The 27,853-nt window shown below is 31.5% G+C and overlaps 1 protein-coding gene across 1 annotated transcript in view; it reads left to right on the forward strand.

Annotated features, from left to right (window-relative positions):
* The window catches only part of LOC136977524 (serine/threonine-protein kinase A-Raf-like), a 118,255-nt gene that overhangs the window by 72,840 nt on the left and 17,562 nt on the right, over positions 1–27,853 (forward strand). Inside the window, 9 exon segments of the mRNA XM_067273018.1 lie at positions 301–340; positions 1,412–1,590; positions 3,321–3,432; positions 9,108–9,192; positions 11,748–11,924; positions 12,749–12,795; positions 13,932–14,012; positions 14,015–14,052; positions 16,408–16,539. Of these exon segments, the coding sequence (XP_067129119.1) occupies positions 301–340; positions 1,412–1,590; positions 3,321–3,432; positions 9,108–9,192; positions 11,748–11,924; positions 12,749–12,795; positions 13,932–14,012; positions 14,015–14,052; positions 16,408–16,539 (891 nt within the window).

Below are 27,853 nucleotides of genomic sequence, written 5' to 3' on the forward strand. Positions count from 1 at the left end.
TCTAAAATCTACATGATTTTTTTACCTTACTCTGTAAATATTTTTCTGAAATTGAATTTTGTTGTTATGATATATATTACATTATTATGTTATGTTTCATTAAGTCTAAATTTTTATAATTATTTTGCCTTTTTTTAATTCTAATTTATACTAATAAATAGAAATTTCATAATTCCAAATATAATTTTGATTTATATTAGATAAAAACTACCTATTGTTAATAATATATTTTTGTAATAATTTAGTTTAATGATTTAAAATATTTATTATTATTATTAATTTTTTTAAAATTTATTTTAGGAATTTGCATCAAGGTTACGATCACAGAATTCCTCAACAGGTATTTATTTATTTATTTATGTATTTAAGAACTGTATAACAAACTTTTAAAAAAATAAATTTATCATTTAAATTTACATTTTTTTAATTAATTATGATAATGCAAACTCTTTATTTTTTTATGAGAGGCATTCATAAAAATATATTATTTTTATTTTTTTGTTAATTCAAAAATAATTGATTCAGATAATTTATAAAATGAAATACATTTATTTTTAACTAAATTTGCAGTTTTTTCTTCAAAGATTAATATGTTTTAAAACCTTAAAATTTAATTTATTTTTGTTAATAATTATATGACATACAATTTATTACTATTTATTTCTAAATTAATTGTCTTGTAATTTCCCTTCCAATAATTGGTTTTATTAAATATAAAATGAGTGACATTATCAATAAAGTTTAAAAACTTGAGAAATTTTTTATTTATTTTAATTATTAGTCTATATATTATTGATGACTTAAGTATAGTTTTAAATTTTATAACTAATTTTGTTATCTTAAGACCTAAATACACGCATTAGTACTTGGAAGTTAAATATTAAATTATATGAAATTAATAAAGTAATTATAAAAAACAAATATATAGAATACTAACAAAATCATAAATAAATGCTTTATGCTTGCAACTCGAACCTATGATATCCAAACTTGAAGGGCTCGAAATAGGCAATAAATTTTGAAAAATAAGTTTATATTACAATAATAAAAATAGCAGATAAATTTACTTTTTATTATTACAATGCATTCTTATCAAATTGTTCTTTAGGAAAAATGGAAATTTTCAGTTTATAATTAATGTAGAATCTAAATATTTTGGTGATATTTTTATTTTAAATAAATTTACATTATTTATTCTTTTATTTTATTTTATGAAAATTTATTGAAATAAACTCATTTATTGAAAAATTCATAATAATAATTTATATTAAGTTAACAGGTTTTACATTTTTGAATTGCTTAAAATTTCTATAGGTCAGTGTATACATTTAGAATTTCATTAATTTGTTTTTAAGAAAATTTTACTGTATTTATACTTTTTTACTTTAAAAATTATGTATGTATATATTAGGAATGCAGGGATGTTTAGCTCTACCTTTTGGTGGTCGTTCAACAAGAAGTTCCTCCACAACTGTACATAGTCCTAGTTCAAGCCCTACAAGAACACAGAGTGCACAAGGTTCTCCTACAAATACACACAAACCCTGGAGACCACGTGCTCGATCAGCTGATGAAAGTACAAGAAAAATTGTAAGAATTAATATAATATAATTTGATATTCAAACAATTATTGTTTGAAATAGCAAAAAAATTTATTAAACTTAAAATTAGTCTTTATTTTAAATATATTGTGTAGTTTTACTTGACAAATTTATTTGAATCTTGAATGTGTATTATGTAAGTTTTTAACTTGATTACATTTAAAATGCTTTTAGTATTATTTTGTTCTAAATACTGTTTATATTCATTTTATTAAGTTAAAGCTTTATATTATTTGGGAAGAATTGCCATTATTTAGGATAAGTTTTTGTATATAAATAATGAAATATAATAAATATGCTCATGTAATAATTGTCAGTAAACAAATAACATTAAAGTGTAATCTTCCTGTATAACTATATAAGGAAAGTTGATGAATTTATAAAGATAATATGTTCTGCAAACTCAAATGCAATAAGCAGATTAATTTTATTGTTAATAATGTTTGCTTAAAGCAGTTTAATAGTAGTGCTGTGCCAATCATCAATATCAAACTGAAACCAATAAATGTTTGCAATAGTGATTATTTAAGTTTTTAGAATATCAATATTCTAGATAAATACTGAATTTTATTGACATATGTTGAATTTTGATATTTTTTTTAATCAGTGAGGAATGTTGGTAATTCAATAATTGTGTTTATCAACTCTACTTTCTTCAACATAATAATTTGCCCAGCTGTCAGAAAATAACATTAAAATTGTGGAGGCGGTTGTTTCAGTTCTCACAATTAGTACTGTGCTGATAACCAATATATCACACTAAAACCAATAAATTTTCAATATTAATATTGATATTTTAGATTTTAGAATGCTGATATTGATATTATAAACATTTATTAGTTTCACTAATTGTACATTTAGAAGCCCAGGATTATTTTGACTAATTTCATTAATGAAAATTAAGACTATACAAACAAAGTTTGAGTCTTTTTGTGTATGGACTCTCAGCTTAAATGCGATTATATAACATGAATGCTGTCGTGAAGAATTTTAACGATTTTTAATGTTTGTATACAGACATTGTAGCCTACAAAAAGGGGTCAACGTCGAGATCATTTTTAATTGTGTGAGAGTTTTTTGATTGTATTCATGTTATTTTTAGAAGTTTTACTTCAAGTTACTGGCTGTTTTGTGGTTCCTGGACTGGAATAAAAAGTATATAAATAGGCAAAAAGAATCAAACTGTTTGTATAGTCTTAATTTTTGTTAATGAAATTAATTTATTAGTTGTTTATATATTTGTTTCAATTCTCTCAGCAACAACCCCTTTAGAATTTTTAACACTAGTGCAATTTTCTGACTTCTAGTGAAATCGTTATGTTGAAAGAAGTAAAGGTGATGATTATTATAATTAACAAATATCAAATTATTAATATTCAACATTATAAATAAAAGTCTGTTTTCAGTATTTATTTATTAATTATCAATATATTGAATGAATCTCTGTATCAACCCCATTATTGATATCAAAATTTTGGTTTAGTACAGCCCTAATTAATAGCTTACAAAACAGTTTTTTTACAATTTATAGTGCATATGTTGTACAAATCATTTTATTAATTTTTTTGCTATATAGCATTTTTAGTAATAAATATTTAAGAAAATTTAGCTACATTTATTAAATGCTTTATTCAGTTTTTTGTAAAAGTTGTGTATATTATCAAATCTGGATTATATTGAATTAATTCTTTATGGATTTAACTATTATTTAAATTTCAGAAACCAACAAGGGAGAGTATTGAAGATTGGGAAATTCCTGAAGATGAAATTCAAACGGGTCATAGAATTGGTGCAGGTTCATTTGGAACTGTATATAAAGGACATTGGCATGGTAACTATTATTAGATATTAGATAGGCTAGTTTCATATAAATAAAGTATAAGCACCTGGTGCTATTAGTTTTATATGAATAAAGCCATCTAATAACAGCTCATTTATCTGAGTCTTATGGGATTGTAAATAAAAGAGCTGTTGTTAGATAATGATTTGTAATATAAAATGCATATAACTCTCTCCAGTAATATAAGAAATTTTGTTGTATCATTACAATACTGTGTACAGGGTTCCTACAAACCTGGAAAGTCAGGAATTTTTGTTAGCACTTGGAAAAAGTCATGAAGAGTCAGAAAATTCTTCAAACAGTCATGGAAAGACAGTGAATTTGCCTTCTTGGTTGCCTTGTTGATTTCATTTGCTGACAGTACAGCTGACCATAGAGATAGAGATATATATACAGTTGACTCTCCATAAAATGAACACTGATAAAGTAAATTCTGGTGTTAAAGTGAATTTTGCTATTGCCCTGGCCAAACACCATTGTCACAACATTAATTTTCACTTGATAAAGCAAACAAAAATTTTACCAGAATTTGTTAAACTAAATTGTAAATAAATCTTAAAAAATTAAGATTTAAAAGCTATATCAAATGAGCTAATTTTAATAACAGGCATGCAGATTATATCCAATCATGTGAGCAAAGTTCAGGGGAAATTAAATTAGTCTCAGGGAAATTTACAGTAGGAAAATAGTAAATACGGCAATAGCTGCAAAAATGTAGTACTGTCTCTGATATTTTTGTAGACATTCATTGGGAAAACTTGCCAAAATGTAGAGATCTTGTATTGTAAAATTGAAATTGTAATGTTTACTTCAGTGGCATAGTACCATTGAAGATATGGAAGATATATATATTCACCTTGAATTTTTGTAATGTTTGCTGATTATTGATCTGATAATCTTATTAATTAATTAATATACTTGTTCATAGTCCATGGACTTTTTGTAAAAAATAGCTTTCAGGGAGGATTTGAATTTACTAACTCTACTGAATAAACTTTCCACTTGGCTGTGTATTTTAAAAGCACACTCATTACCTAAAAATAGGCTAGCCTAATGCCTTGCATCACACAAACATGAGCAAAACTAGTTACCAGTTTATCCTGAAATTCCTTGGTAAGTTAATGGTGAATTATATGTTCATATTTGACTTAAAGTGTTAGCAAAATATTTGTAAATAAATAAATATGAAGTTGTTCATTTAATCATTTTATCTAGTATTCTTTTCTTTAAAAAAATTTCAATAAATATCTCTAAATTTAATTTTTTTCTAGGGGCTAGTGTTTCAGAATCCTATGTACTGTACCTGGGAGTAGCCACCCCCAGACTTGTAGTAGCTTTTCACAATCTATACATAGAGAAATTTCCCCGATTTTATTTTGTTGGTTCTCTATATCTTTTGTGAAAAATCACACTGTCATTGGTTTACTTTTTTCTAAAAGTTAGATTGAACTAAGTCATGAATTCATGATCGTTTTTAGTAATATGAATTATTATATTTAATAATTTACTTTTACAAAAATATATATTATTAAAGAATAGGATTTAGCTGTTATTTGAAAAAATAAAATATATTCATGTGCAAGGCATGAACTTATGCATCCTTTGTTAATACAAGGGGATTTAATCAACTACATGAAGACACTAATGAGCCAAAATATTTATCTTAATTCACTATTTAAGTATTTTAAATTTAATTAATTTTCAGGCAATCTGCACAGAACAGAACATTTAAAAAAAAACAATCTGACAATTTTTGATAATGTTTCATTTATAAAGCTGACCTCTGGCAATTAGTGACAGAATGATCTGTAAACAAACTGACACACTAATTTGGTGTGATGGGGAAAATATAGTTTCACATTTCTTTCTTAATTTTTGTGAAAGTAAACTGGCTTATTGACTTTTTTTTATATTTCCTGAACTGGAGAGATCAATGGTAATTGATCAAAATCATTATTTCTTTGATATCCTGGGAATTGGAAGATATTTTCTATTATGATGATTTGATGTGAGGGTCAGTACCTCTTTGATGTCAGGTCATGATGATACCACCATGTCCCGATAGACAGACACAGAAGGTGCAATGGTGAGTAATTTCATTAGAAATTAGATCGTGTGACCGATCACATGCTTAGTCGATTGGATTCAGGATGGAGGAGGACTATGAGACAGCATGGCTGAAGTAATGCACTCAGAGACAAGTTGTACAGAACAAATGCCCATTTATTTGTTCATAGGTATTTTTACACATAAGACTAATAAGATAAGACTATCGAGCTAATTAGGAATTTATATTTGTGGATAAATCAGATGCGAGAGAGAGAGAGAGATAGTTCACAATAGATTGCGAGTTGACAAATACCATGTAAAGGAGTTCTAGAGATCTGATGCTTGTTGGTTGGGTTGGTAAGAGAAAAGTTCTTGATGATAGTTCTTATTCTGGATGTCAACAGTAGATAATATGGCTGCAGGTGAGAGGGATGACGTATCTGTAGAGGAAATTGCTGAAGTAGCCATTAATTGAGCAAAGATGATGTATCTGACAATAAAGTAAAAACGATGTATCCGAAATAGAGTAATGGAGGCACAGGAAACAATTGGCCTGGTTGAGGAACTGGCAATGACTTCTTGAGTCATGGAGGAATTGGCAACAACTGACTTGGCTGGCCTTTAGTTGTCATATCAAATTGGTAAAATCAAGACAGCATGTCAGAAGGTCATGAGAAAGCATCTCTTTCGATGCTGAGAACATGTAGGAAGAGTATCTCCCAGGTGGGAAAGTTGACAGATATCCCTGCAACAAAGTTATTATTGAAAAGTTATATTATTATTTAGTTTAAGTTGTTTAAATTGGAGTCCAGGTCTCACAATGATTATTTCACAGAGCCATGCAGAAATGCAGTTCATAAAGTTATGTGAAATAAAAGATGATATCACTTTTGTTCATTATAATTTTAAAACTTAAAGCAATTGGTATCAAATTTAGAGACATCGTATGAAGCGTGCAATGCCATAATGTTGTAAATACCAAAAAACAAACTTTTCAGGAGAGAGAAAAAACACTTTTTCTAATGAACAAACTTTAATCAAATGCTATAAAAATTATTTTAACAATTTACACTTTGGAATAAAACATTGGGTTTAATTTCAGACACTTAAGTATAATGGTAAGGAAACAAAAAAGTTTAAAAACAGGGTTAGAGCCATAACGTTGTAAATGCCAAAAACAATTGCAATCATAAGATTAATGTTTCTACAGCTGAAAAACAGTTTTGAATACCAAAAACTTACATTTAAATTATTAAACACAATTTACAAATTCAATATCAATTTTAACATTAAAAACTGGCAATAATCTATTAGTGACTGCTTCCTGGCTTCAACAATGTTGGGCCCACAGTTTTGGTACTTGAACTGGGCTGTAATCTTTATCAATTGTAATATAATTATGATAAATGAAGGAAAATATAAACAATAAGGTATTAATTTAGTGTAATAAAAGTTAAAATGTTTTAAAAACTTCAAATTTGAAAGATTAATGGAAGTCCGAATATCATTTTGAAATATCAAATAATAAGGTGATACAGGTTAACTATTAATAAACTGGGATTCAGTTATCTGGTTCTGCGTAAAAAACTCACTGCGTTACAAATTGGAATAACAAAATGATGTAAATGTAGACCGTAACATTTTACATGCCAAAAGTCATGTGGCTTGCACTTTGGCACTTAAAACGTTATGGCTTGCACATAAATTTATCTTCAAAATATAGCCATTTAGAGCTCCACTATTGCCACAATATTTTTTTGTGGGAAAAAACATTGCATTTAAAATTCATTTCTTCAATAAAACGTATTTTGAGAAAAATGGCATTTACAACCTTATGGCATTGCACACTTCATATATCCTGAAAATAATCACTCATTTTAAATTTTAAGATTTTTTAATAAAATTTTTAAAAATTATTTTTGTTTTTTAGTTTAATTGTATGAATCTAATATGTAGATTTTAAAAAATGATTTCAAAAGTGCAAACCTTTTCTAAAACAATATAAAATTGTGTTTGAAATTATTGCAATAAACCACTATAAATAATAATCAGAAAATAGAATGTAGTAGGGAATGTAATAAATGTTTAATTATACCGTTTAAAATGTGTATGCTTGCATCAATTAAAATTTTTACTATTCTGATTAGGAAATATATACAGTTGATTTCGTTTAATTGGGCCACCGGTTAATCGGGACAGCTGCTTTATTGGGCCAAATCTCAAAGAACGGAAACCAAACTAATAAATTAACATAATTTAATTACTTAATTAGGACAGTAGCAGAAAAGGAATTTAGCAAGTTTTGATATATTTTAGGGATCTTTCGAAAATATGTAGACACTACATACACTAATGTCGTGTAGGCCTAACGATTGGCAAAGACAAAGCAATTTTGTCTTTCACTCGGGCAAGTCAGTTTTTCCGGAGGGGTCACCATAGCAGGACGTATCACACGGGGATCCCGTTTGAGATGAACCTGAATGAGAGCTACTGACCCTGCTCTGGACTGGACCGGACAATCCCTTTAAAAGCAAAGGGACAAAGATCCCCAGACAATTTTTCAAGGTCTCTCGACTGAGTTGGAAGACAGCTAGAGTTTCCTTGGAAGGTATTATGTGCATAATTACATCTAGATTTGAACAGCAGCCATCCGATCATTGAGACCAGCATCCAGAGCTGGCGGATTCTATGGACACTTTTGCCAAAGTGGCCCATTTTCAAATAAAGGAAACTGTGCTCATAGGAAGTCTGTAAAGTGATTTTTGGACAAATCCTTTTCTTTCTCCCTTTTTAGTTAGAATATGTTCTAACTAAAAAGGGAGAAAGGAAAAATCGTTTGATCAGGAACAAATCGAACGGTCAACCCTTATGTATGTCACTACTAATACTGTATTTGGCAACACTAGCGTGATGTGAATCAGTTATCTATGGTAGTGAGTCTGGCAAATTTATAGTACAAATATTTTTTGTATTTTGGTTTAATAAAGCATTAAAATAGGTACCTAATTATTATTTTTTACCTACTTATTTATATACCTACGTATTACATATTTTATTTTAGAATTTATTATTAGTTCATTTAATTGGAGCAGTCACTTAATTGGGCCAAAATGGATTAGACCCAACGTTTCTTAGTTAAGCAGAATCGACTGTATATCTTATCAGTTTAGTTGTTTTTGTGTGTGGTGAATCAGATAAAATTTATATCTATGTAGCTAATTTGTTTATAATGGAATAAAGTGTATTTATATATACAATCAAACTTTGATATAACACCCTTGTAAAGCATTAATGAATACTTGTGAACATACCTATTTAATATCTATGAGTCACTAAATGTCACATACATTTAGTGACTCATAGATATGGTGGTGATGTATTTTCAATTTTTATTGAAAATGACATTATCACCAGATGGGCCAAATCTCAAAGAACGGAAACCAACTTTCCTGCTCAAACTTATAAGGAGAAATAAGTATTATATGTAGTAAAGTACTTCAGTTTTGTACCAAACTTGATTTAATGCCATTTTCATGAACAAATAAGTGATGCTAAATTGAGGTTTGATTGTAGTCTTTTTCATTATAATTGTAAACTAAAAGTATTTAAATTTTTAGGACCTGTAGCATTAAAAAAATTGAATGTAACGAATCCCACTCCAGCTCAACTAGAAGCTTTTAAAAATGAAGTTGCAGTGCTTAGGTAAATACAATTTTATATTATGTAAAGTTGTAATACTGAGTAAATGTTGATCTTATTGAATAAATTGACAATAATATGTAATTTAATTTTAAGAAATATGAAATTATTATATGATGCTGTAAATTTCAACAGCTTTATTTACAAATCATAAAAAATATGGTATGAATACAAAAATATTGAATTAGTTGAAAATGCCAGTCAGATGTCTGAGTGATACATTTTTAGCCTATTTTTAAGAGAAATCCAGGTTTAAATATTTTTAAGTCAGTTTTTTGTGAACAGTATAGTTTAGACCAGTGTTCTCAAAAACATTTTTGATTGTTGACTTTTCAAGGATTCCTCAACATTTTATCAACCTCCCCTCTATCATGTAGGAGGAAAAAATGATGTTAATTCTCTTGCTAGTCATCACCTTGTTGAGGTGAGAGAGTGCAATGGTTACAATGAACCATAGAGTGTTGCCAGTGGGAGCATAAGCTTCCAGTAGAGTCACCCATACCAGTAAGATATATGGGAAGAAATAAAACAAAGAGTGGCCTACAAACAGTGTCTGTCCAAAGTGGGCAGCTGCTAACCAGCATCTGTTTTCCTTGTTAGGAGTGGCTGATTTATAAATATCTGACTTTAGGTATATTCAAGCTTACTCACTTCTCTCTGGAGTAAACAAGAATGTAGTTACATCACAGCATGATACTGACTTGGACATTGTGCTTGTTAACAAGGCTTGCTTTTGTAGGTTAGAGAGAGATTAACATTTGAACAATTGTCACAGTTTTCCTTGGTCACCAGTTATAAACACAGCATTGGCTCAAGTATGGCTATTGTATCTCAAACACATTCATTGCCCTTTCTACACTTACACACACAATGGACAACACACCAGCCCAGCCAATGTACTTCAGCAGAAATCCAGCCACTGACCATCACGGCTGGAAAATTTTTCCAACAGATGAAGCAGACTTAAGAAATGAATCAGTTCATCATCCATAATTACTATATTATCACAAAACTGAAAACAGACACACAACATGATAAATTCACACGAAAAATACTCCATTTTACTGTTACAGAGCAAAGAATTGCAGATCAGAAAGGAGTAGTTATAGACAACAACCTTATTTTACAAGCAACACATGAACATATCAAGTTGTACAACACATCAACACACACACACACACACACACACACACACACACACAAGCTAGATCCCACAGTAGACCAGACACTGAATGACAGTATTCAACAGCATGGAAACATACACTAATATAACAGTTACAATCAGTGACATTATAGACACAAATGAATTAATACATACTCAAATTTATTTCAAGAAACACTTGCTAAATAGACTACATAAAGAGACCATAGATACCCAAAATACACACATTGAACCAGAACATGTCAACACTTACAGAGATACATACATTAGTTTATTCTGGTGCAGTCTTTGTAGTTACATACCATGGTCATGAAGTACAATTACAAACAGACAAGTCCAAAAGAGATGACTAGAAACACAAATAAATAACATTAGACAATAATAAGGCGGTCTGACATAATACATTAAAAACAACTTAAGACCTAGTTTAATGAAAGAGGCTAGGAAAATATTTAGGAACATTAAAACACATACATAACACGAATAACACAATATACACATATAGGAATGTATGGACACACTCAAAAACTTGCATCTAAGACTGAAATGTTACAAAGCCTGTATGCTATAAAAAACAAAATAAATTATTCACAAAAAAATATTTTTTTTACAGACAAATACATATGACTCCACTCAATTCAGCATGATGGCACCAATAGAAAAACAGCTCACAGACTATTGGTCTGCTTTTGGACCAGTCCAGTCACACAAAAACAAAACATGCTGAATCAAAAAAGAAAACATGCACAATACACCACTCATGCCCTGTATTGAAATAAACATATGTGACATCTAACATGCAGTACGAAGAACACACAATTATAAGATGCCTAGTGCAGACAACATTCACAATTTCTGGAGATTTTTAGGTACTTTGTGGAATATAATGTTGATTTTGCTTCATCTATAACAACATGCTCTTATATTTTCAGAAATACAGTATAGCTAAATGTTCTTTTTCCATAAGTGAGATTAATTTCTGTTAATTTCATTTTTATTAACTATGGAATTCTTCTCTTAAATTAGAATTTTTGATATAAAAAAATTCTAAAGGAACTTGCAATTTATCTGATACATGTAGAAAAATATTACCATATTTTAGTACCATTTTTCTAATGATGTGCTTTTGAATCAGTATAAATATCTGGATTTTAATCTTAATGATTCAGCTAATTTTAAAAATTTATTGTTTTTGGATTTAAATTCAAGAATAGTTTGCTAATAATCTCTCTGTACATTATATGCCATTTATAGGCCTGATGATGAATTATACTAGATAATTTAAATTTTGTTTTTATTGACTGTTGTAGTTAGAAAATAATTAATTTTAATATAATTTTAAAATAAATTATTAAAATTATTTAATCAAATATTAAATCAGTAATTTTAATTTCAGGAAGACTAGACATGTTAATATACTGTTATTCATGGGTTATGTTTCCAAGCCTCAGTTGACTATAGTAACGCAATGGTGTGAAGGATCAACTTTATATAAACATATTCATGTTTTAGAAAGCCGATTTGAAATGTTTGATTTGATTGATATTGCTCGACAAACAGCTCAAGGAATGGAGTAAGTAAAAAATTTGTAGTAGATATATGTTTACAGTGAAAATTACAAATTGAAAATGTCTTGAGTTAGTATACCTCTTAATTTAAAAGGAATATTATTATCGAGAATTTTGTGAAAAACTGATTAGAAGAAATCTTTTGTTTTCCTTCAAAATTTTCAATATCTACTAATCTACTAATATAATGATATGATATAAAATTTAACATCTTGAAAAGTAAATTCTTTTTTAATTAAAAACAATTTCAATTAATAATAATAATAATTTAGTAATTTCAAAAATTTTTGATTTAAAATCATAAATCCAATTTTGTAAATAATTCACATTTCCACTTTTTTTTTAACATTAGTTGTCTCCTTATCTTTTAACAAATCCAACATCTAGATTCTTTATTTTGTTAACTATAAACAATTTTAAGAGAGGGATTTTTTTTTAATTCAAGTAGATTTTTGAAAAGATTTTTTTTATATAAAAAGTTAAGAATATTTTTTAATGCTAAGATAATTTTCAAAATTAGTTATTGACTTTCACTTTATTATTTTGCTTGAATGCCAAAATATTTTTTTTTTTTTTTTGAAAATATAACATTTATAATTTTTTATAACTTACATTAAAACAGTATGTTTACTATGTTATTTTGTAAGTAATGATGATTATGAATACTGTTATGTACATAACATAATAATAATTGTTGTAAGCAATAATAGTAAGAAACGTTGGAAATTTCAATATCATTCTATTTGAATTTTCTGGTGAAATTTTTTTATTGTGATTTATAAAAAGTATTAATATTATTTATTTTGTTAATAATTATAATTTTTTGCAGCTATCTTCATGCAAAGAACATAATTCATCGTGATTTAAAATCAAACAGTATCCTTTTTAATACTTTTATAAGTTTTTTTTTTTTTATTGAGTATCATTGCAATTTTAATATATTTAAATAATTTCATATAACTGTTAACTGTTAATGTATTATTTGTTGTTGCAACATTCTTTTTTATAATGTCAATAATTATTTTGTCTTTTTAAAATTAATTAATTGTTCTAGGTATATTAATCTTCTAATATAGTATGATGTTTGAAGTATTTTTAATATAATTAAAATTTTTATTATTTAACTTCCAGTATTATTTATTACATTAAATGAAATTAAATACGTGTATTTTCGTTTGTTTGTTTGTATTCTGTGTAATCTTAAAGGAAATTGTAAAAATATTACTTAATTTAATTTTGAAATATATTGTAAGGTTTTGTTTTTGGAAAAAACTAATTTCAGAAAACTTATTTTCAATATGTACACAATATAACTATATACAGTATTTTTATACAATATAACTAATGTAATTGTTAATAAAATGAAACCAAAACTAAAGAATCAAACATTTAACATGAAACTGTATTAAAATGACTGTCATAAGTTACCTATATTACTGTTGACATACTCCAAAAACTTTGTTTTGAGATGCTAGAGCATTCTCCCTATAGTCCTGATCTTGCCCCATCTGACTATCACCTGTTTGGTCCCCTAAAAGTGCTATGGATACAAATTTCACATCTTATGATGATGTTAAGACAGTGGGTCATTCATGGTTAGCAGCTCAGCTGAAAACATTTTTTACTGAAGGAATAGGAAAACTTGTGGACAGATGAATAGTGTATTGAAAAGCAGGGTGATTATGTCAAGAAATGATATATTTGACTTGCTGAAGGTTGATTACAATACCGGTAAATTCTACAGCCAAAGTGTGGATAATTTTTGACTTACCCTCTTAACATATTGACAATGAATTATTAGTTTTAAAATATATAGCTGTTTTTGTTGCTGCTGCTGCTACTATTTTTCAATTAGAAAATATAACATTTTCTAATTATATAGATGATTTTTAGATGACTATTAAATAGATGATTTTGAAAATAGGATTTAGAATATATATATTCTATCAATGTTTTAATTCTAGTAGATTTATTTTTTTATCATATTTGTGTTTAACTTTAACAAAAAATAGACATTTTTCTTCATGAAGATTTAACATCGGTAAAAATTGGAGATTTTGGATTAGCAACTGTAAAAACACGATGGAGTGGATCACACCAGTTTATCAACCTAGTGGTTCTATATTGTGGATGGTAATTTTACATATAATTCATTAAAAAGATTCATAAAATCTTTAAAATGTTTGGTTATTAACTAGATGTATTTAAATTCTTCTAGGTTTCTTCATTTGCATTCCATGTAGTCTATATATTTAGTATTCACTTTTTAAAACTTTCTATATTGAAGGTTGTTGAACTATTTTGGTTTTTATTTTTTTACATAAAATTCTTTGATATCTTTTTTAATTTTTTCTTAATTGATTTTTCTAATTCTTTTTTTACATCTGCTTACAATATACTGATTTATTTATGTAATGTGTCTTCACACATTACATAAATAAATCAGTATATTTTATGTTAATTGCTTTTTCTCCACATCCTTACTTTGTATATCATCATTATCTTTAAAAATTTTAAGGAAAACATCTTATAATCTTTTAATAATAATTGTCCATTATCCTAACTTATATATTTTTGTCTGAGGTTGTATCATATAATATAATGTCTGTGTTGAATATTGATTTCACTTACAAAACATTACTATATAAATTTAAAGCGTGGAAAAACAGAGAGGAAATTTAAACAACTGTTTCACAGTTAAGTTTTTTTTGACTGATTTTCAGCTCTTCAGAACAAAAGTTATGATAAGTCTAACAACTAGGTTTGATTGTGCATTTACTTTGTTCCCTAATTTTGTTTTATAATTTCTCATCAATGAGTCTGTATATACTTTGATTTTCTTCTCTTTATATAAATTCTGAATATTAATTTTGAGCACTCATAATTTGGTACCACTGATTATATATATTTCTACTTCTAAATTTAAATTTGTGTAAAAAATTATAATTACAGTAATACCTCGGTTTTCGTTGACTTCGGTTATCATTGGTTTCCGTTTTCGTTGATTTTTTCGTGAAAAATTTCTCACAGTTTTCGTCAGCATGCTCAAGTGACCTCACTGCTAATTTTGCAAAAACAAAGGGCGACCCAGGCGTTTTCCGACGCAGTGTGGCATTATTTCTCATGTGAACATTACCCCATGACGGTCCATCATTGGCCAATGGTTCCATTTCCAGAACACTGGGAGTTCGGTCATGGGTTTGCGCTTCGCCAGGGTGGGCTGGCCACATGAAATTTTCCGGGTTTTCTCCATGTCTGTAACTCCTTAATAGGAGCCACCTTTAAACAGATTTCCCAGAAGGCATTATTCCCCTCGATACAACCATCATAAATGCATACTACTACTATTACGTGACAATTACGTCACACTTTATCATGGGGCGATATAGGCTAGAACAGGGGTCCCCAACCTTTTTGTACCTAAGAGCACATTCTAGAATACCGGCCGGACGGCGGGCACCATTTTTTAAATTTATACTTGGACATAGTTAATAATACATACACATAATGTACAGAAGACATTTAATTCCAAAAGTGTAATAAAACATACACAAGACTATTAACAATAAATTTTACAAAACAAGTAATTACTAAACAATGCATACAAAATCTACAGAGTATAAAAATTCTTTATAAAAAATATAAATCTGAAAGTAAATGTGATTTTTAGCATTGCATTTCATTGGCCATTGCTTCGTAATTAGGAGAGTATGATGATATTCCTGCTCGTAAGCAATCGTCAAGGTGTTCATCTGTAAGTCGTGATCTGTACTTTGATTTTATGATATTCAGAACGGACCGGTTTATTTCATTTCAGGTATGGAAAATTTGGTTGGTGAAGATTTGGTGGAGGGGAAAAAGAGATCCGTCACATTTCGCTTTGTGCTTTTATCTGTGTTGGACGCCATTTCTACTTTTGTGCGGTTAATCATTAAAAACGAAAAAACTTTTACATAGCATTTTATTGAAAACCGAAATATTTTCATTTTTATCGTGGTCGCACAGCGGTGGGCACACGTAAAACGATCGGCGGGTGCTATGGTGCCCGCGGGCATAGGGTTGGGGACCACTGGGCTAGAAGCTCATGTCCAACTAGCTTCTACAAGACAAGATATTACCTCGTGTGTCTAGCCGAACGATTTCATTGCTTTCATCTTTATGCTAATTAGTCTTTTATGTTAATATAGCACTAAATACTAAAAGCAATAAGAAATTAAGTCTCTATAAAATGCGTTTTTGGTATGTATTTTGGAGTGTCTAGGAATTAATTGGATTTACATTGATTTATATGGAAATAATTGCCTTGGTTTTTGTCGGTTTCGGATTTCGCTGATTGTTTTTGGATAGATTAACAACGAAAACCGAGGTAACACTGTATTTATGTAAAATACAATGCAATATAAAATATGTAGCATAAATTAAATACACTAAATCATATTATCAGTTTAAAGACAGAAATAATTATAGCAAGTGTTCTTTTTTTGGTAGGCACCAGAAGTCATAAGAATGAAAGATCCAAATCCATATTCATTCCAGTCAGATGTATATGCTTTTGGTATTGTATTATATGAATTAGTTACAGGACAACTCCCATATACTCATATAAATAATAAAGATCAGGTAAGTTTATTTTAAAACCATAATAAATATAAAAGAGTAATATTTTGTACATACATAATGCAAATAATATTTCAAACAATAATATCAAGTGCATTTCGTCTAACATAACCTTAATAGTTCCAGTTAATCACTTTCGTAGTTGTTCTAGCGTTTTCGACCCACCCTGGGTCATCTTCAGGAAATCGTTGTAATAAAATAAATAAACGTGCAGAATTGGAACGTTCAAATCGAATGCAGTCCGATTCAAATTACCGTAAAACGGTTAAGCTTGCTGATGGAACAATTCTCTCGTGCTATGATGACAATATGGCGCGTGAGAAGATCTTGATGTAAATTTACTGCATAATCGTTAAAATTAATGCTTTACGACTCAAATACCGTGTGTTTTCCCTTCATAACAGTATTTCCACGCTTGTGAAATGCTAGCCGCATCTTTATAGTTAATGCACGTGCTTTTCAATCCAGCCTTGTAAATTTCTAGTGTTTCCATTATTCTAAGCTGGTCTGTGCGGTGGATGAGTCTTATGATATGAGCATTTTTTAGAGATCTTCTCACGCGCCATATCGTCATCATAGCACGAGAGAATTGCTCCATCAGCAAGCTTAACCGTTTTACGGTAATTTGAATCGGACTGCATTCGATTTGAACGTTCCAATTCTGCACGTTTATTTATTTTATTACGATTTCCTGAAGATGACCCAGGGTGGGTCGAAAACGCTAGAACAACTATGAAAGTGATTAACTGGAACGATTAAGGTTATGTTAGACGAAGTACATTTCTCCAGTTCTTTTATTTGATGTTTGTTGGAATTATAAATAGCTATGCCGGCTAATACATATAAGAAGTTGGTGTTAACCCTAACGAGAGCTAGGGCTAAACTTAGTTTTCTCATAACGTGTAGGAACAAAAACATATTTCCTATGTCGATCTATAGGATCCGACTTCCACCGGGATGCGAGTCGTTGATACCTAAACTACGCATTCTATCCTTAAGAAAAGCAATAAGAACGATCCGTAAAACGGTGTTCTCCAAACTCGGGGAGTTGGTTAACTGTGAGAATCTGCTATATGAAGATAATTCCACATTACTACAAGATCTCAACCAGAGAGTAACCAAATACCAAGAAATCCTACAAAAGAAACTGTCCGAGAAATATCAAAAGAAGGTGGAATGGATCACTAGTCAACAAACTCATAAGAAACCGTTACATAGCATCTCACTGATATGCTGAGACATCTCCCCACCACATTACCTCATCAATGTGCTAGAACATGGGCTCATGTACGCTCCTGAGGATCGGCTTATACAACTGGAGAAGGTGATGCCTGAAGTAGAATACCTCATCGCAAGACTGCCTGTCGTCCCCAAAGAGTATTACAGATGGAAAACTGTAATCGAGATAAATAAAACCAACAATAGAAATTTGGATAATGGTTTCTGGAAATTAATACATAAATCAAGGAGATGGTTAAAGGATAAGAATATTGTAGTCCTCAAAGCAGACAAAAGCAAGTCTATTGTTCTAATGAAGAGAAACACATAACTCCATGATGCAAAAATACATCAAAATGACACGGAATGTGAAAACATTGATGACGGATTCCTACAAAGACTACAAGCAAGGGTGAAGCGTCTCACACAAACCAATTTTGCTAAAGAATGGGGATTGCGTAGGGCGGTGGTAGCTTCTCTGGCCATCCCTAGGCTCTTTGCCTTTGCCAAAACCCACAAGGAGACCCCTTCCCTTAAACCGATACTAGATAAAGCAAATTCGCCTACCAAACCTTTAGAAATGGCGGTACACAAAATCATACATGAATGCATAAACACATACCCCTGGACCATCAAGAACTCTTTGGAGCTAATTGACGCATTGAGGGCAATTACCACCACGGGCACTACATGCATCACTGTCCTAGATTTTAATGCCCTATACCAGGAATGGGCAACCTGCGGCCTGCATTAGTATATTGTGCGGCCCGTGTCGCACAAAATATTACAAAACAATATAACGGTCTATAAAATAAAAATTTAAAATACTAACATCTACTTGTCTGTAATCGTACTAAATACCAAGAACCCACTTTGTATATATATTCGATGCAGCTAGAGACAGCCCTTGGGTTGATTCATTTTTGCGTTTTTAAGGGGTGCTACAATTGTTTACAAATGCACATGTACTTTCGTAGACTGTTCATACGCGCTTGACCCTTTTTCAAGACTAAATGAAGCTTGAGGGAGTAATATGCATTCGTAAACAATTCTATTGCTTCTTAAAGATGCAAAAATAAACCAATCCGAGGGCCAACTCTAATTGCAAGGTATCTGGTAATTTAACCCGACTTCACTTGATACTTTATATTCAGCTGTAAAGTTTTACCAACGCTTTGTATCGTTGCATTTAATTTTTTGGTATTTTCTACATTTTTACTATTAATCTACTGTGGTTTATCTGAATTATAGAAAAAGGTATGTTAAATATTTGAAATTTTATGGAAATAGAACTTTTAATGTGGAATTTCGAATTTTAAATATCCAAGTTAGAATTTCTGTTTAATAATAAATGTTACTATTAATTTCCAAAATTGAAATTAAAAATGTTTGAACTAGAGAATTATTAATATTTTAAGAACAATTCAGACTTAGAACTGGACAATAATAAATACAAAAGCCACATATGAAAATGTTTCAACTTTGCATTATTTTCAATGCTAAAACTGACCTTGAGGTTTGCACGTGGTTTTGTACAATAAAAGCTTGATATAACGGACTGTCTGGCCAAAAGTAAAAGAAAATTATTTAAAAAAAAAAAAAACTCATTCCTTGTAACAGACTCCTGCTACTTCGGATTATTTTTTAGTCCTCGCAGACCATGGTTATTATGGACTTTTTAGTTGCCGTTTCATTTAGTCAAGTCATTGTTTTACAGTCACTTTTCGAGTTACGATCACCTCGTTCGAAGTTGCGGAATCGAACCCCATTGTAAGTCGAGAAGTGACTAGTTATTTCACCATAGTCATAGTTTTATTCATTTTATTTGACAAAAGTAAACACAAAATTAATATAAAGTTTATTTTAATCATTTTTTCGGTGTAGATATTCACCGTACATGCAGTTTTGGTTTCGTTTTCTGATCGACTTGTTTTTGGACTGCAATTTGAAAAATTTGCAAATTTATAAATTCCCACTGTCGTCCATCTATCTGTCTTTCCTTAAACTAGGGGCAGGCGGCCCCAATTAACTATTTACGAACTTCCGGTTCAAAACCCAAGTCATGTTATTTCAATTCAAAAATTTCCCCTGAAAGGAGTTAGATAAATGACTGGCACGACTCTATTGCTAGGAAAAGTATGCTGTACGGGAAAAAGTCACTACTAATTTGAGGCGGAGAACATATATCTTAAAAATTAGATTAATTAAAAATGTGATTAAAAATTGCAGCGTAGCATTGTTCAGTTTTGGTTTCATTTTGCCATGAGTGATGCATCATGGATTTGTTTGTAAAGCGAAGATATGGATCATAAAAGAAGACGATAAGCTTTAGATTTAATACAAAAAATAGATATATTTCATTAGATTTAAGATGGAAAATATCAAGATAAAGTTGGTAAAGAAATGTCTCGGAATAAATAGACAACTTCAGACATTTCGATAGCGAGAGAAAACTGTCATATTTAAGAAAAGAGACTTTTCTTAAATATGACAGTTCTACTAAAACTAAAAAGTCTTTTACTTTGTCTGATATAATTTAGGCTGCGTAATAGGGTAACATTTTAAATTAAGAAAAGTACAGCAGTAGTAGCCGTTTTTACTCTTCGTTTTTTGCTTTAATCTAACAAATTTTTTTTTTTATGTAGACAATTTTGATACAGGTGGTAATTAGTCTAAAGTTGAAAATCAATTTAATCAAGATCCTGTTCTAACGTGATTCTACTATATAATAATATACTGTTTGATATAACGGACGAGTCCATAGTAATGGGTTATCGCGATAAAATGGACTTTCATTGTGATGAACCAATATCTTCAATTCCATAGTAGTTTGTTACATCGAGCTTTTACTATATTTATTAGTGCAGTATTTTATTCATTTTATTTATCCTCAATTTATAGATGTCAACAAGAAAGAAAAGAAAAATTGAAGATGAAAATCAAATTTATAATGAGTCGTGGAAATATGATTACTTTTTCATTCATTATGAAAAAAATCTTGTTTGTTTAATTTGTTCGGAAAGTACTGCAGTTTTTAAGGAATATAACGTTAAAAGGCATTACACCACTAAACATTCCAATAAATACGATCATTTTACTGGAGACTTAAGAAAACAAAGTGGAAAAACTGATGAAAGCCGTAACCTCCCAGCAAGCATTCTTAATGAAAACAAATAATGAATCTGAATCTGTTACAAAAGCCAGTTATGAAATTTGTAATCTATTGGCAAAAGCTCTTCATTGTTATTCTGATGGAATGTTTATAAAGCAATGTATTGAAAAAGCAGTTGAAATTATATGTCCTGATCAGAAGATTTTTGCTAATATTAGTTTATCTCGACGAACAGTTGTGAGAAGAATCGATGAAATGGCAGATAATGTTGACGAATCATTAAAAAAAATGAGTAAAAGCCTTTTAATATTTTTCCATTTGTTTGGATGAATCCACCGACATAACAGATACGGTTCAACTTGCAATTTTCATTCGAGGCGTTGATTCAGAATTAAACATTACTGAAGAATTTTTAGATTTAGTTGGGCTAAAAGGAAATACTACAGGAGAAATTATGTACGGGGCTTTTGAAAAAACCTTAGAAAAAAATGAACTCTCACTATTAAAACTGAGTGGAATTACAACTGATGGGGCCAGTCTTTCAGAGGAGAGCGATGCAGTTTAATTGGTATTCTCTCGAATAAATTAGCACAAAATGAAAATCCAAATAATTTATTTATTTGCCATTGTGTTTTGCACGTGGAGAATTTATGCGCTAAGAAAATTAATATGGAACATGTTATGGATATAGTAGTATCCACAGTGAACTTTCTGAGAGGTCGTGCATTGAACCATCGTCAGTTTAAAGAATGTTTGTCTGATATTGATGCTGAAAATAATGACATTTATTTTACTGACGTCAGATGGTTAAGCAAATCTTCAGTTTTACAAAGATTTTACAATCTCTTACCAGAAATAAAATTATTTATGGAAATGAAAGGAAAACCTGTTAAAGAACTTTCAGACTGCGAATGGCTGACAGATCTTGCTTTTTTGTTGATATTACAATGCATTTGTCAGAATTAAATATAAAAGTGCAAGGAAAAAATCTTATCATATCTGAATTTATAACGTTTATAAAAGCATTTATATCCAAGCTCAAATTATGGAGCATGCAATTGCGTAACAAAAATTGTCACTTTTTCCCCACTTTATTACAACGCACTGAACCTAAAAATTATTTTAAATATGCAGAGAAAGTCGAAGAACTAGAACAAGAATTTAAAAATAGATTCGAAAAATTTCTTAGCCGAGAAAACGAAATACGAATAATTACGGCACCTTTTTCAGTAAACATAGAAAACGTACCAAATGAACTTCAATTGGAGTTAATAGACTTGCAAAGTAATTTAGGTTTGAAAGATACTTTTAAAGAAAAAAATTTGGTAGATTTTTATAAAACTTTTATCAAAGAAAATCAATTTCCTAACTTAAGAAAGTATGTGGCAAAAATTCTGTCCTTATTTTGTACAACTTACGTATGCAAACAGTTTTTTTCTGCAATGAATTTATTAAAAAGTAAAACAAGAAATCAGCTAACAGACTCTCATCTAAAAAATAATTTAAAATTAGCAATGACAAATATTCAGTCAAATATATCTGATATATTACATTCGCATCAATTCCAGCAGTCACATTAAGTACAGTATACCTATGTTAATTTATGAATAAATATTTGTGATTTACCTGTATTTTTTATTTTTTTTCTTATGTGCGGCCCGCATTAATTCAGAAGTTTCAAATGTGGCCCTTACATAGAAAAAGGTTGCCCATCCCTGCCCTATACCCTTCTATAAAAATACAACCTTGCTTCTGCGAGTTAAGGGACATTTTGCTTAACCAGGCTGGTACCTCAGCACACCGCAAACAAATCTTAGAACTCACAGACATACTCTGCTATTCATCTTTCTTCCGTTTTGGTAATAAAACTTACCTACAAAAACGCGGGGTTCCAATAGGCAGCCCCCTATCGGGGGACCTATGTGAGCTGGTAATAAGGAAACTTGAACATAAAATCATTCCGGCCTTCAGTTCCAACATCCTACTTTATAAGCGGTATGTCGATGATATCATCATCATATGGAAGGATGAACCTGACATTAATAGGTTCCTCAATACAATAAACAATAACCCATATGGCTTATCCCTCAAACTAGACCAAAAAAGCAACTCGTCAGCACACTTCCTCGACTTGCAACTACAATTACACAACAATGAAATCTTGTTTAGGGTCTTCTACAAAAATTGTTACGTATCGTTATTCATCCCCTCCAACTCGGAAGATCCGTATACCTACAAAATCGCGGCCTTCCAAGCCTTAACCAAACGTGCATTCACTCACAATTCGAAGTATGAGGACACCTTAACTGAACTCAGACACACACAAGAAATGACAACAATACATGGGTACAGCAAGAACCAAATATATAACATCGCACGCACGTACACACAGGTTTAACAGAAACAACAGGCACACAGAAGTGGTAGGGTTGGATGATAACAACATAATGAGGAAAGTTGTAACATACAGTACAACAGCCACCTTGATGGAATCTATAGACAAATTTCAAACATCACAAAAAACAGGATGGCATATTGTAGGCCACCATCGGTATATGACCTACTCCACAATGGAAAGGACCTAATAGACTTAAATCACACTCCAGGAGTGTATGAGATCCCTATGTGGGATGGCAGATTTAATAATAACATGGTCAATGTTGGCTCTACCAATGCTCCCTGCAACAATGGTTAAAGGAACGCCGGTACGACATAGAGAAACGGAAACATACCACCACCCTTGCTCAGGCAGCTGCTGAACCAGGTATCACTGCAGATCTAAAAAATGCTCGTATCATAAGACTCACCCACCGCACAGACCAGCTTAGAATAATGGAAACACTATAAATTTACAAGGCTGGATTGAAAAGCACGTGTATTAACTATAAAGATGCAGCTAGCATTTCACAAGCGTGGAAATACTGTTATGAAGGGAAAACACACGGTATTTGAGTCGTAAAGCATTAATTTTAACGATTATGCAGTAAATTTACACAGAGATCTTCTCACGCGCCATATCGTCGTCATAGCACGAGAGAATTGTTCCATCAGCAAGCTTAACCGTTTTACGGTAATTTGAATCAGACTGCATTCGATTTGAACGTTCCAATTCTGCACGTTTATTTATTTTATTACAACGATTTCCTGAAGATGACCCAGGGTGGGTTGAAAACGCTAGAACTACTATGAAAGTGTTTAACTGGAACTATTAAGGTTATGTTAGACGAAGTACATTCCTCCAGTTCTTTTATTTGATGTTCGTTGGAATATCAAGTGCTTATTGTTTATGTGCTTGTTCTTGTGAAAACACATTAGATAAATTTTAGAATATGAAATGAATACTTGTTAGAGTGTGTTTTATTCCTCATCTATTTAAATTAATATAATGGATATATTTGAAACAACTTTTTCCCTCAGACTATCACAATATGATTTCATTTATCCATATATTAAACTGTTTATTGCAATTAATTTATAACAAATATTTATGAAATTAATATAAAAAGTTACTCTAAAATTTTATTGTTTAATGCATGTTCATAATAATATAAAAGCCATCATGTGTGTGAATTCCTTATAACTGCTGAAAGTTTTGTTCAATCCAGATGACATTTTAGTTATATTCATTTTATGTTTTGATGGAAAGTATAGGCTACTTATTTTTCAGAAATATTAGCTATAGAATAAATGTTTTATTGATTTCAGATCAGTGATCACACTTATGTTGCAATGGTGTCAGTGACCTCATTTAGTTCATGCTTGATAATGGAATTTCCATTAAGTTGCATTTTTAAATATTTTGGCAAATGGCGTATTTTAAATTAACTTCATTAAATTTAAACTTTAAAAAAAGATAGCTGCATCATGTCACTTCTATAACAAATTGTTTTGAAAATCTTTCTATAGTGATCACATGACATTCTATTATCCAGTCAGAAGTAATGATCTAACGAGCCTGTTATTTAGAAAGTGTTATCAACTAACTAATTGTACATACAAGTCATCTTTGTTTTATCAATGTGGAATTAAAAAGACTTGCTATTTTATCAAAAAAAACCTAGGGGAAAGAGTAAGAATAAAATTGGTCAATGGTATGTTGCTTTGTCTCGTTCAAGAAACCGAAATAATATTAAGATGTTTATTACTAAAGGAAGATAGCAACGAAATCTTTTAAAAGACAATGTTGTGTTTACTCGGAATGCAGTGTATAAAATAATTATACAAAGAAAGATTTTAATGTTTTTTTAATATAAATACCATCATCTGTGTGTGTATGTAAGTGAATTCTCTGTAGAAAGACAGTCTTCACCCGTGATTACCGGTACAAATAAATTCCAATACAGTCTCTTCAACCTTAAAATTCCCGGTACATAAGACGACAGTTAACACATAAACTAACGTTTTCGATCCTCCACCGAGGTCTTCGTCAGGTTCGTTGATCATGGAATGCGAAAAGAATCGAACGCTTTCGAAATTCAAAAAAATCGAATATCCCCGCGTGCAGTAATGACGAATGCTACATCGTAAATTTAATAGACAGGAGTAAAACATGATTACCACTGCGGATGTATCTCAGAGGCATATCGCCACGCGCACGATAATACGTTACTTTCCTTGAAATTAATACATTTCCCCGATTTGGTAGCCTTGTAAATCTCAAGAGTCTCCAAAGCCCTGATGTGGTCCGTCTTAAACGACTTCTTAATGAGTCTGGTGTTATCGAAGTCTGCTCTTATATCGGGGTCCGTAGCGTACGTCGACAGGGCGGTGGTGTGTCTTTTTTTGGCCACATCATATCTATGCTCAGAAACCCTTTTTTGAACAGATCTCTTGGTAGACCCAATGTATACCAGGTCCCTTTGGAACCTGTGATCTCTTATCGGGATACTATACACCCCTGGTGCCCTTAACATATCTGATTTGTCTTTAGCGTTTCTGAGAAGCGAGTAGATAGATCGCGTCCTCGAGTATGCCAACTCGGTGCCCTTCCTTAGCGCTATTTCCTTGTACAAGGAATGCAGACGTTTGTTGTATTGTACAACCGTGCGTTGGTGTTGGTCGGGATTCAAATTAGACTCACTCCGCACCGCGGAGGCGTGTCGCGCTGTACTTGTATCAGGGAAATTACGGGCTAAACTACGGATAAGGTTACCTCCGTACCCATGACTAGCGGCAATGTCTTCAATGTGTTTAAGCTCCGTGATCATATCTTCTCTTTTAGAATTATGGGTGAATGCCCTACTAACTAACGCCCTGAACGCCGCTATCTTGTATGGATATGGATCTTCAGACCCAGCGGGTATGTATATAGGCAGGTAGCCGGGTTTGTAGTACACCCGCGTCTCAATATTGTTCATATTGAGTTGAATGGTGACGTCTAAAAAGTGCACTCTGGTGTCTGATAGTTGATCAAGTTTGAGCGTTAGGCCATACGGGTTGTCATTTACGCTGTGCAAAAAATCATCAACCTTCGGCTCGTTCTTCCATATGATAATCACGTCATCCACGTACCTACGGTACAAAATAATATCAGGTGTGAACCTGGAAATGACTTCCCTCTCTAACCGCCGTAACACTAATTCGCATAGGTCGCCCGAAATAGGGCTCCCCATGGGTACTCCCCTCTTTTGTAGATATGTGGTATTGCCGAACCTAAACAGCGAATTGTAGCACATTAGATGCGTGAGCTCAAGTACATGCTTGCGGTGTGCTGGAACGTTGTACTTGGATAGTAAGACGTCCCTAAGGGCGCAGAAGCAAGGTTGGAGTTTGATGGATGGATACAGAGCCTGAAAATCAAACACCGTGACGTGCGCGTTCTCAGTTATCTGTGTACTTTTCAACTCGTCGACCAGCTCTCTGGAGTTCTTCACCGTTAGAGAATAATCTTCTAGATGTCTAGCTAATATGAAGTGTAACTTGTTCTCCAGAATTCTAGTGGGGGCTCTAGCTTTATCCAGTATTGGTCTGAGTGCCGGTGTAGGCTTGTGCGTTTTCGCAAAAGCAAAAAGCCTGGGTGTATCTGGTGACGCGACCACCGCCCTGTTTAAGCCTTGCGCTTTCGCAAGGGGTGTGCTCGTGAACCGTACAACACGCGCCTGTAATTTGTTCACATAATTATCTGCCACTTGCTCACAGTCTGTCTCCACGATGTATTGCGTCAACATTGCTTTGTATGTCTCTTCCTTGAGTAGGACCAGTACTCTGTTCTTATCCGCCCGTAGTAGAATAACATGTTCTTCTGCAAGCCATTTCTTGGTTCTTCTCACCTGCCTCCATATGCTCTCTTTACCATTACTTTGGTCATAGCTTATCTTCATGGCCGCCCTCCATCTGTAATGCTCCTTGCGGACCTCATCCAATCCGCAAACCATTCTTTCAATGTCCGGCATAACCGTTTCCAGCATAGGTTGTGACGAGCCTGGAGTATACATCGGTCCGTGTGCCACAGTCTCGATTAGGTAATCTGGGGGCACAATGCCGTCCCAGCATACCAGCGGGATGGGGGGTGCCTTTATTCTGTTGGGTTTTTGCTTAGCCATTATCCATTCCAACTTCTTCTTGTAATTATGCGCCAAATTTCTAGCCAATATTTCTTGAAAGACGGCCACCCTTTGATTTTCAAGATGTAGGTACGCCCGGTGGTGCTCAAAGAGGTCATCCTCTACTTCGATCACTTCGTTGAGGTAGGAGTATACTTTCCTCCTAGATGTTCTAATAGCTTTCCTCAAACACAACCATCTAAGTTTCGGTATTAAGGATTCACACCCCAATGGTAGACGTATCCTGTATATAGACATGGGATACACGTTATTCCTCTTACATTCCAGAAGAAAATTCAGTTTAGCCCTTGCTTTGGTTAGGGCTAACGTTAATTTCTTGTATGTTCTAGCCGGCATAGCTATTAATAGAAAGACAATCTTCACCCGTGATTACCGGTACAAATAAATTCCAATACAGTCTCTTCAACCTTAAAATTCCCGGTAC

This window comes from Centruroides vittatus, unplaced genomic scaffold (genome assembly GCF_030686945.1).
Source record: "Centruroides vittatus isolate TY-2023 unplaced genomic scaffold, ASM3068694v2 contig_460, whole genome shotgun sequence".
Taxonomy (NCBI): Eukaryota; Metazoa; Arthropoda; class Arachnida; order Scorpiones; family Buthidae; genus Centruroides; species Centruroides vittatus.